The 13,996-nt window shown below is 41.1% G+C and overlaps 1 protein-coding gene across 1 annotated transcript in view; it reads right to left on the bottom strand.

Annotated features, from left to right (window-relative positions):
* Window positions 1-13,996, bottom strand: part of LOC132767569 (ephrin type-B receptor 5) — a 197,302-nt gene that overhangs the window by 125,170 nt on the left and 58,136 nt on the right. The window contains exon 3 of the mRNA XM_060762677.2: window positions 7,757-7,966. Within this exon, the coding sequence (XP_060618660.2) occupies window positions 7,757-7,853 (97 nt within the window). The 5' untranslated portion in view covers window positions 7,854-7,966. The remainder of the gene's footprint in view (window positions 1-7,756; window positions 7,967-13,996) is intronic.

The raw sequence follows: 13,996 nt of genomic DNA, 5'->3' as shown, positions 1-13,996 counted from the left end.
TTTTGTGACTAAAAGCAATTTTTCAGTCACCCCATGTAGCAATAGTCTCATAGAACAGTTGTAAAAGAAATCCTCATTGTTCTGGCATTCCCAGACTGGTTCTGGGAATCTGGCACGGATTCTACAGTTATTTTTTCTGACATGTTTTATTGTCCTTGATTTTGAAATATTTTCTTGTTGTAAAATGTTCCAAGATTTTTCTCCCCTTAGTAATTAGCATGTAATGTTTTAAAAACAAACAAACAGATTGTTAGGAACTTCCCATCCGCTGCCATCCTTTCTTTAATCCTCTCTCAAAGCAAAAGTGAGAGCTGCTTGCAGAAAGTAACAAATACAGGGCCCCAGAAGTGTGTTATCTTTAAAGTCTCAAACAACATCATGGCCGAATCAAATAGGTTGCTGTGAGTTTTTCGGGCTGTATGGCCATGTTCCAGCAGAAAGAAAAATATGGGAGGGGAAAGGAGGAAAGAAGGGGAGGAAGAGAAAGAAGGGAAAGGGAAGGAGGAAAAAGAGGTTGAAAAAGGAAGGGAAAAGAAGGGGGGAAGACAAGAAAAAAAGAGGGGAGGTGTATGAAGGAAAGCAAGAAGAAGAGGAAGGAAGGAAGGAAGGAAGGAAGGAAGGAAGGAAGGAAGGAAGAAGGAAGGAAGGAGAAAATGTTTAATATGTATGAAGAGGAAGGAAGGAAGGAAGAAGAAGGAAGGAAGGAAGGAAGGAAGGAAGGAAGGAAGGAAGGAAGGAAGGAAGGAGAAGGAAGGAAGGAAGGAACGAAGGAAGGAAGGAAGGAAGGAAGGAAGGAAGGAAGGAAGGAAGGAAGAGAAAAACTAGGAAGAAAGGAAAGGAGAAGAGTGGAAGAGAAGGAGTGGGGGAAATAAAAAGGAGGGAAGAATGTAAGAGAAAGAAAATGTGAAATGTTATCAGGGAAGTGAATGAAAGAAAGAGAAAGAAGAGAAGAAAAAGGAAGTAAGGAATAAACAAAGAGAAAAGGATAAAAGGAAAACGAAAAGAAGAGGGAACAAGGAATACGAGCGAAATGGAGGAAGGAAGGAAAGGGACACGAAGAAAAGGACACTATGCTCCCTGTTGCCATGAGAGAGATTGTGAGGTAGAGAGAAAGGCAGGCAGCAGTCTCAACACTCGGGCAATGCCGGGTATATACATTAATATTCTGTAAGTACTTCACTTATAGGAACTTGTGAGAAGGATTCATTTTGGATTTGTTTACATTTTTCTTTAGAACATGCAATTTTATATTGCTTTACAGTACTTGATAAGCACCCCATGTAAGTAGCATTTTTAGAGGGGCTCATTTTTGTTTCCATACTGATATTTGGCTGGTCATATCATCTATTAGGAGGAGTAGCAATGCTATTGATTTCTCTCTGTAATAGTGGAATTAGGCTCAGCATCCTGTATCATTGTTGTTATTGAGCGCTGCCACATTGATTTGTCCAATGTGGTAAACCTGCTTAAATCACACTATGCACTTTTTTTCCCTACTAGTCATCCAACTATTGCAGGAATTTGCGTAAATGCCTCAATTCATCCAACCTGAAGCAGCGAAGAACTGACAAGCTCCTCTTCCCATACAACTATTGTCGTTTGATGGTTGTATTAACCGCAGCATTATGTTTTAGACTACTGCATTTGCAAAGTTAGACATATAGTTCTGTTCTGAGAATGTATGTACTTATTCAGTGTCAATAACCTTTCTCCAACTGAAGAAGGTGGTCAAATTACACCTCTTCAATTCAGAAAAAAAGGAAACCGCTCTCTTAACAGATCAAACGTTCCGCATGCAATGGACAAGTGAGGGGTTATCTCAATCGTTGTTTGGATAGACGCAGGCTGAAGTGGTTTGAAGTGCACTACAAGCAACCCACTTCCAGATTAGCTACTTTAATTGAGGTCTGTTATCTATAATATTCAAATGTTTCTGTCCTAATGATATTAAATAACAAAACTTAAAAATAAACAAAACAACTCCCATGCTATTTAAACAAGCTGCTTTCTCTTTGTGAAAAATGTGGATATTGCACAAAACTGTTTTTCATAAAACCCAGATTTTTGTGCAAAAGGAAACATTTTCCAGAAACTCACATTTGTGTTGTTGCTGTTGCTGTCGTTGCTTTTGGTTCAGTGTTACATTTTTCACAAAGAATAACTTTTTTGTCATACAAAGAAAGATATGGTTATCTGGAAACATTGCAAAAAATGTGCATTTCTATGTGGAATAATTTTCTGAAACACTTCAGGATATGCAAATACAGAACATACATTTATTTTCTACAGCAACAGGCAAAAAACTGCAGAAATTATTTGCCACTCAATGAAAGGTCAAAATAATAGACTACATCCTTAGCTTCAAACAACAGCTGTCTTGGATGCAAGCAGAGAAAGCCCTGCTTTGAGATAAGATAGCTCACTATTTTGCAGGCTCAATGCAACACTTCATGTATCTCCTCTCAGCCTGGAGAAATGAAGAAAACCAATTACAGTCAATCCTCCCTATCCATGGAGTCAACCATCCACAGTGACCAAGAAGTCCTGGTTGTCTACATGATGTTCAGGGACATTCATCTTTATCAGCTGGGGCTTTTTTTGGGTGTCATACACCAATTTTGCTATAGTTTAGCCATGGAGCCCACCAGCTCCCATCCCACGGCGTAAAACTACTTCCGATGGGGTTTTGTAGTTAAACTATAGTAGAACCGGTGTATGGAACCACCGTGAAAACATGGAGCATTTCCCATGTTACACTAGCATCAATGAGGAGAAGCCAGGCAGCCAACGCTTCTCACCACAGGATGGGGTTATGGATAAGCCAGGTGATGTGGGACGATGGGTTCCTCATGCCCCCCAACATGCACCGCCGGATTCACCACAATCCATGGAGATTCTGGTGAACAGTATGATAAGGTCCTTAGTTAATCCAATTTAGCCCCACATTGGGGGATGCTCCTGAGTTTGGACAAAATTCTACAGCAGCTCCATGGTTTGGGCACAGTTTGGACGGGATGATCAGATCAATTGCAACTGGTCCATTTCCACATGGGCCAATGCCACTGCCCTTCTTCTCCCTGAGCTCATCAATGCAGGAATGGATTAGGCCCATGTTGCCACAGCAAAGGGCAGCAGAAGTCCAGGAGAGTTCCTAGCCATCATGAATACCCCAGCAGAGGCACCTATGTGACCAGAGAGAAGGTGAGATGACAGGGAAGGTAAGGAGACCAGGGCTGACCAGGGCTGATCCAGCCCCAGCCTGATTAGACCATGTAGACTCCATCCGGTTGTCACAAGTTGGGGATAGAATATGTGGCTGTCTCCAGGGCCAATCCAGAGCATTGCCACTCTAAACAGGCCACAGATTAAGCAGCCGATGAAGATCTGTCCTCAGATGGTCCACTAAAGACATAACAAATTATAGTGAAGCTCAGAGAAGTATCACTTCCCTCCATTTTTCTCCATTCAGTTTTTCTATCCTCATTCCTTTCTCCTTTCTCCATCCACTGTTCTTATTTTTCACCCATTACAGAGCCCTTCCCTGCCTCCCTTGACGTTCTCTCTTGTCTCTTTCTCTCTCGTATACACAGAAACACACACACTGTTCCTGCTTTCTGACCTGTCTTTTCCAGAGGCTTTCATGTGTGAGAGAAAGATGAGCATTCATCACAAACGGTTCAGGTCAGTGAGCACATGCGGCCGCAGGGATTTCCCTTGGCCCAGCAACAGGACTGCTTATGACACCTCTGCCCTTCTATTTCCAACTCTTTTCCCCTGTTTTTTTCCCCCTGCCTGCCCTGTTTCTGCCCCTCATTTGTATTTCCCTTCTCTCTTTTTCCCTCAACTTCAATCAAGGTAACTACACTTCCACAAACTGATAGAGATGTAGTTCCCAAATCTGCTTCAAAACATCTTATTTTCTAAATCATTATTTCTTAAATTTAATGGAAATATAACACTCCACTTCTTAAACCTTCCCCAAGTCTCTTGTTTTCATGATTATCATAGTGTTTTTAAAAAAAACACACATAATAAAATATGTTATAGTAGCAGCCTCAATTGTCATATCACACAATACAGTTTTGCTGTGAATTTTCCATGTTCCAGAAGATGTTCCATAGATGTTTCACCCACATCTATGGAAGGAATCCTCAGAGGTTGTGAGGACAGGCATACATACATTGGGTGGCTGTGAGTTTTTTGGGCTATATGGCTATGTTCCAGCAGCATTCTCTCCTGATGTTTCATCTGCATCTGTGGCTGGCATCTTCAATGGTTCATTCCTTCTCCTCATACCCTCTGAAGATACCGGCCTCAGATGCAAGTGATACGGCAGGAGAGAATACTTCTGGAACATGTCCATACAGCCTGGAAAACTCAAAGCAACCCAGTGATTCCAGCCATGAAAGCCTTTGACAACACAATACAGTGTTCCCTCAGTTACTGCAGAGGTTCCATTCCAGGACCACCCACAACAAGTGAAAATTTGCAAAGTAGGGTCGCCATATTAATTTTCATATATACATTGTTTTATATATTATTTTCTTACCTGCGCTTCCTTATCCACCTCCCAGTCCATCCCAAGGGCACCTGCCTGCCTTTCTGACCTCCGCAGAACCTCTGGAGCCATGCAGGCAATAGCAAGACAGGGAGGCATTCCTTCCCCACCACACCACAGGCCATTGCACTTCTGGTGTCTGCGGAGGCCAGGGAGGCAGGCCTTCCCACTGTGCTTCAGGCCGCTGCACTTCCGGGGTCCCTGGCCTCCACTGGATGTACGTGTTTTTTTAATTTTTTACTGTATTAATATTTTCAAAAACCCGCAAAACAGCAAGTCCGCTAAAAGTGAACCATGAAGTAGCGAGGCAACACTGTATAATTTTGGCTCATCACCAGAAGGTGAAGAGGAATGGAGCCAGCCTGGTTTTTCTTGGAGGAAGTCCCATAACTGGGTGGCAAAACATAGCCTTATGAAGTGATGGACTTTCTCACGTTTTAGGCAGGCTCATTTTTCCACAAATAAGTTCTCATCACCAATCTAAAAGGTAGTTGTAACTGTGCTTACATTTATTCCTAGCTACTCTGCCTTTCCATGTTCCCAGTATGCCAATAAATACGAGTTGCTTGCAAAGAGGTGCAATAGGCAGTGCATCTTCCTTTAGACTAGGCATGAAAGTGATGAATATAGAGTATATGGGCGACATGAGAAAAAGGCCAAAAGAGAAAGATCTGTCACAGAAGTCTCTCCAAATTTCAGAATGCCAAATCCTGCCCAACCTGGTGTTCATCTTTTGGTTTGACCTGTAAAGCACACAGGATATATGCAAGTAATAAATAATATTTATTACCCATTTATTTTTCACACCAATGCTAATACACTGGAGTCAAATATGAATTAAGCAATATTACCAGAGTCACTTTAAGGACATTAGAATGGCATCATATTTTTTGTTGTAACTTACTCAATCACAGTATCTGTACAAACAGTTTTATGTTTTCCTCCACATTTTAAATCACAATCCCAAGTATGTGTGTGTGTAAGAAACAGAAAAAATATCTCCTAACTTTGAATCAGACCTACATTTTCCTATATTTAGGGACACTGCTAGTTGTGAATTTAACAAACTGCTACTCTTTTAAGAGCAGAATTTGCGCAGTCCAATTATCTATATCTATACCCTGCAAACATATAAAACAAAAATATCTCTCTGATCTGGTCTGGAATCAGTTTTGTAGCTTCCTTTGCCTAATGGTTAAACAAGCTCAGCAATTGTTCTTACATCAGATCACAACTTAAAGAAAACTGCCACAGTTGAGAAGATAAAAGGTGCGCAATTCACCAGGAGGGAAAAAAAAAAACAGCTTAATAACATAGTATCAAAATCCCCAGTGATCAATAAAATTGTAAGGTTCCCTTAAGACCTGCATTGTTAGTTTAAAAATAAATTTCCCTCTGACATTTTTTTGTAACCTTGTTCTTTTTGAACTCTATTATCACTCTGAAGAATCTCCTGCCTTGTGGCTCTCTAAACCCACAAGGATTAGAAACTTTCATCATTAACAAGATAGTAAACATTGTTCCTTTTGTCATTTCACACTATCTATTGTGCAAAAAGAGGTGACAGTCTCAACTAAAGCATGTTATCTTTGAGCAGCAACAGTTTCATGATACTCATTGTGGTGATATGGGAAATAACAACTGAGGGCCCTAAGCAGCCCCAAATCATCTTTCTGTGACCCTTGATGTTATCCAAAAAGTCCTCGAAGCCCCCAGAATGTCATTTTTTTTTATTCTTATGAAACCAATTTGCTGAAAAAATGCCCTAAAAACACCACAAATTTCTGGGCTCTCTTGTGCACCCTCATAAAAAAGCAAAAATCAGACCAAAGTACAGAACTGATATCAACTCTGGTCATCCCAAGGGGGCACTGAACAAACTGCGCTCTGGCATCATGAGATGCTGAGCTAACCTTAAGAAATGGGCTACAAAGTGGAGTCCACAACATGCGAGTGTGGAGAAGAGCAAACCTCAGGCCACCTACTACAATACAGACTGAGCCCTGCCACATACACAATGGAGGACCTTCTTACAGCGACACCTGAGGCACCTGAAGTGGCCAGCTTCTAGTCACAGGAAATTCAGTATAATGCCAAGTTTTTAACTTTGTTTTTTTGTGTTTTTTAATACAATTGCATTCTCAATTAGCTTCTGACATGATGAATAAATAAATGCCATGGGGGAATGGATGGCAAAAAATTGCCTTGTCCTCTTTTTTAGTTGCCCAGCTCTGCATTGTCGGCTCTTCAGGAGAAAAGAGCTGATGACACTGAAAGCTTTTGGAACATATGTTTATGAAATGTGTATGTCCATTGGCAGCCTTTGTGGTCATGTTAAAAATAAAATAACTTGGTTCAATGGAAAGTGCTTTCCTTCTGGAAAACTTCTGTCTCTTTACTTGGCAACATTTAAAACTCAAAAGTGCTTCCCTCCAGCTTCCAACCAAGCATTTGTGAAGCAGCATATCAAGCAGCAACTAACCCCCATGCTGTTAGCCCCAGCTTCCACCAACCTAGCAGTTCGAAAACATGCATATGTGAGTAGATCAATAGGTACTGCTTCGGTGGGAAGTTAACAGCACTCCATGCAGTCATACGGGCCACATGACCTTGGAGGTGTCCATGGACAACGCCGACTCTTCGGCTTAGAAATGGAGATGAGCACCACCCCCCAGACAGGCATGTAGCCGGGGGGGGGGGGGGTTGAGGAGTTTCAGCCCCCCCCTCCCCAAAATTCTCATGGTGGTCCATGAGAAGGCCTTACTGGTGAATTATTTAAACTGTTATGTTTATTCATATCATGATCTGATCACCATACTCAATATATCCCATATGCATGGGGGTATTGGGGTAACGATACAAAAGGTTTGCTAGGGTAGACCCTCTTTCACTCAGACTTGCCCCCCCCCCCCCCCGAATCGAAATCCTGGCTACAGGCCTGCCCCCAGAGTCAGACACAAGTAGACTTAATGTTAAGGAAAAATCTTTACCTTTTTTTAATCATCAAAAGCAGTTGAACATAGATCTTCTCTTAGTTCTGCAAAACCTCACAGACCAGCTAGTGACCATTAACAAATAACCAAGTTAGCATTTTCTTGTCTAGCCAAAAATATCTTAGATCTGCTTATTACAAAACTATAGAAAACACATACTTGACTCAACATTTCTGCCCTGTGGTGAATCAACATAGTTGTGTACCTTCTAGAGAAGATGCTACAGCAATAAGACATGTCATCCACAGCCAAGCCATTCCAGTGGCTCCTTCCTTCATCTTCAAGATGGTATTAGGATCCATGTCGCTTCATAAGAGTTTCCAGCATCTTCCATAAGCCACAATTGTCCCACCAGATGTTCCAAAGAACAAGAAGGGTACATGTGTATGTACACAACCTCACATCAAAGGGGAAACTGCAAGAAAAGAAGACAGAAGACATTATTCCAAATCCTTCACTTAGGCCAGTCCTGAATTTTCAAACTATCTAAGAATACCAAGAAAATAATGAACTCCCAAATGCAGAAATGTGTTAGAGAAATTACCCATGACCCAATGTTTAGCAAATTTATGTGATATAATTTGCTAAACATTCCATGTGGATTATAAATAAACTGCACAGACATTTAATTCCAATATGAGCTGTTCCAAGAAACAGATTCCAACTCTGCAAGTCAAATAACTTAAGAGTTATTAGATTTAGGAAAAACTTGAAATGCTGAAATAGATGACTCTCTGGAGCAATTCCCAATGAGACCCACAAGAGTGGATCCCATTTCTTTTATACATGCCATCCTGCCCCTAAACCGGTGCCTGTCATCAGTGATGAACTGGACAAGGGCTATGTATTGTCGAAGGCTTTCATGGCCGGAATCACTGGGTTGTTGTAGGTTTTTTCGGGTTATATGGCCATGTTCTAGAGGCATTCTCTCCTGACGTTTCGCCTGCATCTATGGCAAGCATCCTCAGAGGTAGTGAGGTCTGTTGGAACTAGGAAAAAGGGTTTATATATCTGTGGAATGACCAGGGTGGAACAAAAAACTCTTGTCTGTTGGAGCTAGGTGTGAATGTTTCAACTGACCACCTTGATTAGCATTTGATGGCCTGGCAGTGCCTGGGGCAATCTTTTGTTGAGAGGAGATTAACTGTCCTTGTTTGTTTCCTCTCTGTTGTTTTGCTGTTGTAATTTTAGAGTTTTTTAATACTGGTAGCCAGATTTTGTTCATTTTCATGGTTTCCTCCTTTCTGTTAAAATTGTCCACATGCTTGTGGATTTCAGTGGCTTCTCTGTGTTCAGAGGTTGTGAGACCTCATAACCTCACATGTTCCAGAAGTGAATGCTTCTGGAACATGTCCATACAACCCAGAAAACATACAACAACCGAGACATTGAATGTTTGCCATATGTGTTGGAAACCACCCTGTGTCCCTTTGGAGAGATAGGGCGGACTACAAATTAAGCTATTATTATTATTATTATTATTATTATTATTATTTATACATCATGCTGAGCGATTGCGACAATACTTATCAAGAGTGCATATGAAACAAAACTGGGAGGGGTGGGTAACTCATTTTAAAATAAGTAGAGAATTCAAAAGCACCTTGATAAACTGGGAAATTGGGCATAAATAGATACAATGTAATTCAAAAGAGATAAATGCAAAATTTTACTTTTAAGCTACATAAACCAAATGTACAGGTATACAATGGGGGATTCATGGCTCAGCAGTACTACAACTGGAAAAGGTCCTGGAATTATTGTCGATCACAAGTTGAACATGAGTTGGTGGTGTGATGCTGCAGCAAAGAACCATAGTTCCTAAGCCAAGGGAAGGAATAGTTCTAATATATTCTGTACCAGTCAGGCCTCATCTGCAATACTGCCTTTAGTTCTGGAGATCTTATTTTAAGGAGAATATAGACACGTTGGGAGTAGGTTCTGAGAAATCCAACAATGATGATAAGAGATATGGGAAAAGGCTGAAGGAGCTAGGCTTGCTTAGCTCAATGAAGAGAAGACAGAGGAGTTAAATGATTGCTCTCTTCAATGCCTGAACCACAGAGTAGGGCGAAGACCTTTTCTCTCATGCTTCTAAGGGTAGGATAAAGATGGGATATCCCATATATCCCAGAGTGTGGTGGAGCCTCCTTCTTTGGAAGCATTTAAACAGAGGCTGGATGGCCATCTGTCAGGGGTGATTTGAATGCAATATTCCTGCTTCTTGACAGGGGATTGGACTGGATGGCCCATGAGGTCTCTTCCAACTCTTTGATTCTATGATTCTATAATGATGGGATATACATTAACCAAACAAACTTTCTCGCACATAAGATTTTCACAAATAATCTTTAAGTGCAAAAAATGCAGAAAGCCTCCCACAATTTCTCCCAATAGAGAGATTTTAAAAATGAATATATTATTCTTACACATGACAATTAGATTTAAAAAAAACCCATTGATATCTTTATCTTGGCATTTCCACAAACCTTTTACTATTTTAAAAACGTCCATTAATGTGTATTCATCTTTGTATGCCACTTTACTAAGCGCAAATACTTTGTATGCATCCTCCTCCTGTAGTACTACTCATATATACATATACACACACACATACACATAGATACATACACACACACACTAGCTGTCCCCTGCCACATGTTGCTGTGGCCCAGTCGGTGTATATGAGTTTTGTGAGTGTATATATGTGTATATGTGTTATGTGTCTTTGCATATATATGTGGATGGTTTCGTGCATGCATTGTAATTTTTGTTTTTTGAAGTCTCTTCTGCTGCGTTCTTCGGTGTTTTTATGAGTGATGGTCACTCGTTGGCCTGATAGATGTATTGTGTCCACATTTGGTGTCAATTTGTCCAATGGTTTTTGAGTTATGTTAATCCCACAAATGAACATTACATTTTTATTTATATAGATATATATATGAGATAGATAGATAGATAGATAGATAGATAGATAGATAGATAGATAGATAGATAGATTGATCGATAGATATGCAACTTTCATTAGACCAAAGAGCTGGGATCCTTGAACTGATTGATCCTTTACGATTCTTCTTATGCAAACTGTCCAATTCTATGTATTTTCCTTTTCCTTAATCAGCTTTTATCCTCCCTTGACTTTTGGCCATTGTGCCCTTGGTGAATTCTGTTAATACACTCAAAGTCCAACATCCTTAAGATAGGCCAGAGTGTAGGCATTATTCCCTTTAAGCAATTTGGTTTTCCTTATGTCATCTTGTTAAAAGCTTATCGGGGATCTTGTAGTGTAATGTTGACTCACTTGATGCAAACTTTGCTGACCTTGTAAACCTGACCTTTCCAACCCTTCTCAAATTGGTTGTTGGCTGACTGAGTTTACGGCACATCCGCTAAATGAGACCCACTGGACCATCACCCCGAGCCCAGGAACTGCATTTGCTCCACTCTAGAGAGGGGAGATGTTGCCAAATTGACACTTAACGCTGCCTGCCAGACTGTGCTTTCCACAACCTCTTCCCACCCAAACAGATTCCTGCACCATCCCAAAGGACAGACTTGCACATCTCCCTGAGGACAGAGGTACAAAACCCCATTTCGACTGCAATTTGTTATCATCTGCAAAATGCCACTGGCCATGTTCTTCAATGAATTTTGTTCCATTCGGTTTGACTTTGTAATTGGTATGCTGCTTGATGACTTCTTCCAGCATAGGCTAACTCAGAATAAGGGATGTGAAAATGTGTCCTTTTTATTACATTCTTCTGAATTCCGGCAGCATTTTTGTCCTGTCCTAGTTCATGACAAGTTTTGAAACCTATTTTTTTCCTTTCGGTTTGGGCTTTTGTAGGCATCTTAGTAAGGTAAAAAGGTAAGGTAAAGGTTTTCCCCTGACATTAAGTGCTCATCTCCATTTCTAAGCCAAAGAGCTGCAGTTGTCTGTAGACTCCTCCAAGGTCATGTGACCAGCATGACTGCACGGAATGCCATTACCTACCTGCCATAGTGGTACCTATTGATCTACTCACATTTGCATGTTTTCGAACTGCTAGGTTGGCAGAAGCTGGGGTTAACAGCGGGAGCTCATTCCGCTCCCCGGATTTGAACCTGCAACCTTTCAGTTAGCAAGTTCAGCAGCTCAGCGGTTTAACCTACTGCGTTACCGGGAGCTCCTGGTACATGGTCTTAGTACATGTTGCATTTTTGTACACATTTTCTTAAAACACCCTTTTTGGTATGCAATTTTCCTACTGGATGCATTTTAATGAGAGCCAGCATGAAACAGCTGCTTGAGTACAACTCTGAAGACCAGGATTCAAATCCCTACTTGGCCAAGGAAACCCACAAGGTGCCATTAGATAAGTCACATTCTCTCTTCCTCAATAAACATATCAATGAATACCCCAGGGGGAAATGGGAAGGGAAATGGGAGAAACTGATAGCCAAAGCAAAGGGCAACAGAATATATAAGAAATTGAACCAGATTGTCCTTATGATTCAACAAACAGAATGAACAATAAAGGAAATGTATGGCATTTCCCGGAAAGATGGGAATGAACAGGAGAGGGGAGGGGAAAAATAGTGGGAAAGGGATGGATACAAGTGGGGGACAAATGTGATTACATATGCAATTTTTATCTCTTTTTTGTTAAATTGTTAAACCGTATAAATCAGTTATAGTATCTTCTAGTATAGTATAGTATAAATCAGTTATAGTATCTTCTAAACTCCATCATGAGAAAAAGTGGTGATATTGTTGAAGGCTTTCATGGCTAGAATCACTGGGTTGTTGTAGGTTTTTCTCCTGACATTTCGCCTGCAACTATGGCAAGCATCCTCACTACCTCTGAGGATGCTTGCCATAGATGGAGGCGAAACGTCAGGAGAGAATGCCTCTAGAACAGTGGTTCTCAACCTGGGGTCCCCAGATGTTTTTGGCCTACAACTTCCAGAAGTCCCATCCAGTTTACCAGCTATTAGGATTTCTGGGAGTTGAAGGCCAAAAACATCTGGGGACCCAGGTTGAGAACCACTGCTCTAGAACATGGCCATATAGCCCGAAAAAAAACCTACAACAAAAATGGTGATGATATACTCTACTTGTTTGACCCACATAAATAAACTTTTAAAAGACAAAAAAATTATCTTATCCTCAAAGTAAGAAAAAGCAATGCTCCTGAAGAAGTATTTCCAAGGAAACACCATCATAGCTTAGCCTTGGATGCCATGATTCAGGACCCTTCCAGACAGGTCCTAAAACACACACCCTCCCGCTTCTTCAAGTGAGGAATCCAGATGAAGCCCCACATAAAAGTGAGTGCATTCAGCATAAAGCAGGAAAACCTCGCTTTGTGCTGAAATTATTTATTACCAGAAAGAAACAGGTATTCTTGAAAGACCTGTGTCTTTTCCGCTTTAGGTGGAGTTCAGGACATCTGAAGGGGCTGTCCACACAGCCTTCTTGCATTTCCCGAGCTGAATCAGGCTGGAAAACGTGAGAGGGCTCTAACCCCCTCCCCAAAGGCCCCTCTCAAAACCCTCAACAATACAAAGGAAACTCACAGGGAGTCATTTGGCTTCTCCTGCCTGAAGAGACTTACCAATGATACCTGAAAAGCAGAGGGGAGTCCAAATCGCTCCTGGCTCCCCATATGTTTTCGTGTGTCATTGGTATGTTCCTTCAGGAGGAGGAGAAACCAAATAACTCCCAGTGAGTTTACTTTTTGTTTGTAAGGGGGGGGGGGGGTTGAGGACTACAGGTCATCCCGCAAATATTCGGGATGGCATGTGGACAGCCAACGGGCAAAGCCCGTCTCGTCCCCGCGCCTGTGTCGATATAAACCCACTCCAAAGTGGGTTTATTTAATGCAGTGGTTCTCAACCTGTGGATTCCCAGATGTTTTGGCCTTCAACTCCCAGAAATCTTAATAGCTGGTAAACTGGCTGGGAATTATAGGCCAAAACACCTGGGGATCCACAGACTGAAAACCACTCGTTTAATGTATGTGTGGAACAATCATCAGAAACCACTTGAAGGCACAAAACAATACATCTTTATGCATTTGCTCAAAGACTAAAGCATTCTGAGCATTTTATCAATGTGCACATTTGAGCTGCCCATAGTTTTTAAACATGTGTATGTTTAAATACACTACAAGTATCTGCCCTTTGTAAATTTTTATGGTACGATACATTTTGTCCCACTTCCAATGTTGATAGGTGTAAAATGGTTATTTTCCTAGGGAAGTACAAACCCACTGAATTTTTTTCATTTTGATTCAGTGTTGCTTTGGGTATCAAAAATGTGTGCTTGCCATTATTTGTATATACCCAGGTGAGAAACCCTCAAGCAAACCCAACTCTTGGGCATGTGCTCACCTGCAGGATATAGGAGGAGGAAAACAGTAATTATGACTGAATTCTACATGCCCATATTATGGTTTTATAG

The sequence above is a fragment of the Anolis sagrei genome, chromosome 2, assembly GCF_037176765.1.
Source record: "Anolis sagrei isolate rAnoSag1 chromosome 2, rAnoSag1.mat, whole genome shotgun sequence".
Lineage (NCBI taxonomy): Eukaryota > Metazoa > Chordata > Lepidosauria > Squamata > Dactyloidae > Anolis > Anolis sagrei.
This window is presented reverse-complemented; position numbering and strand designations above follow the sequence as displayed.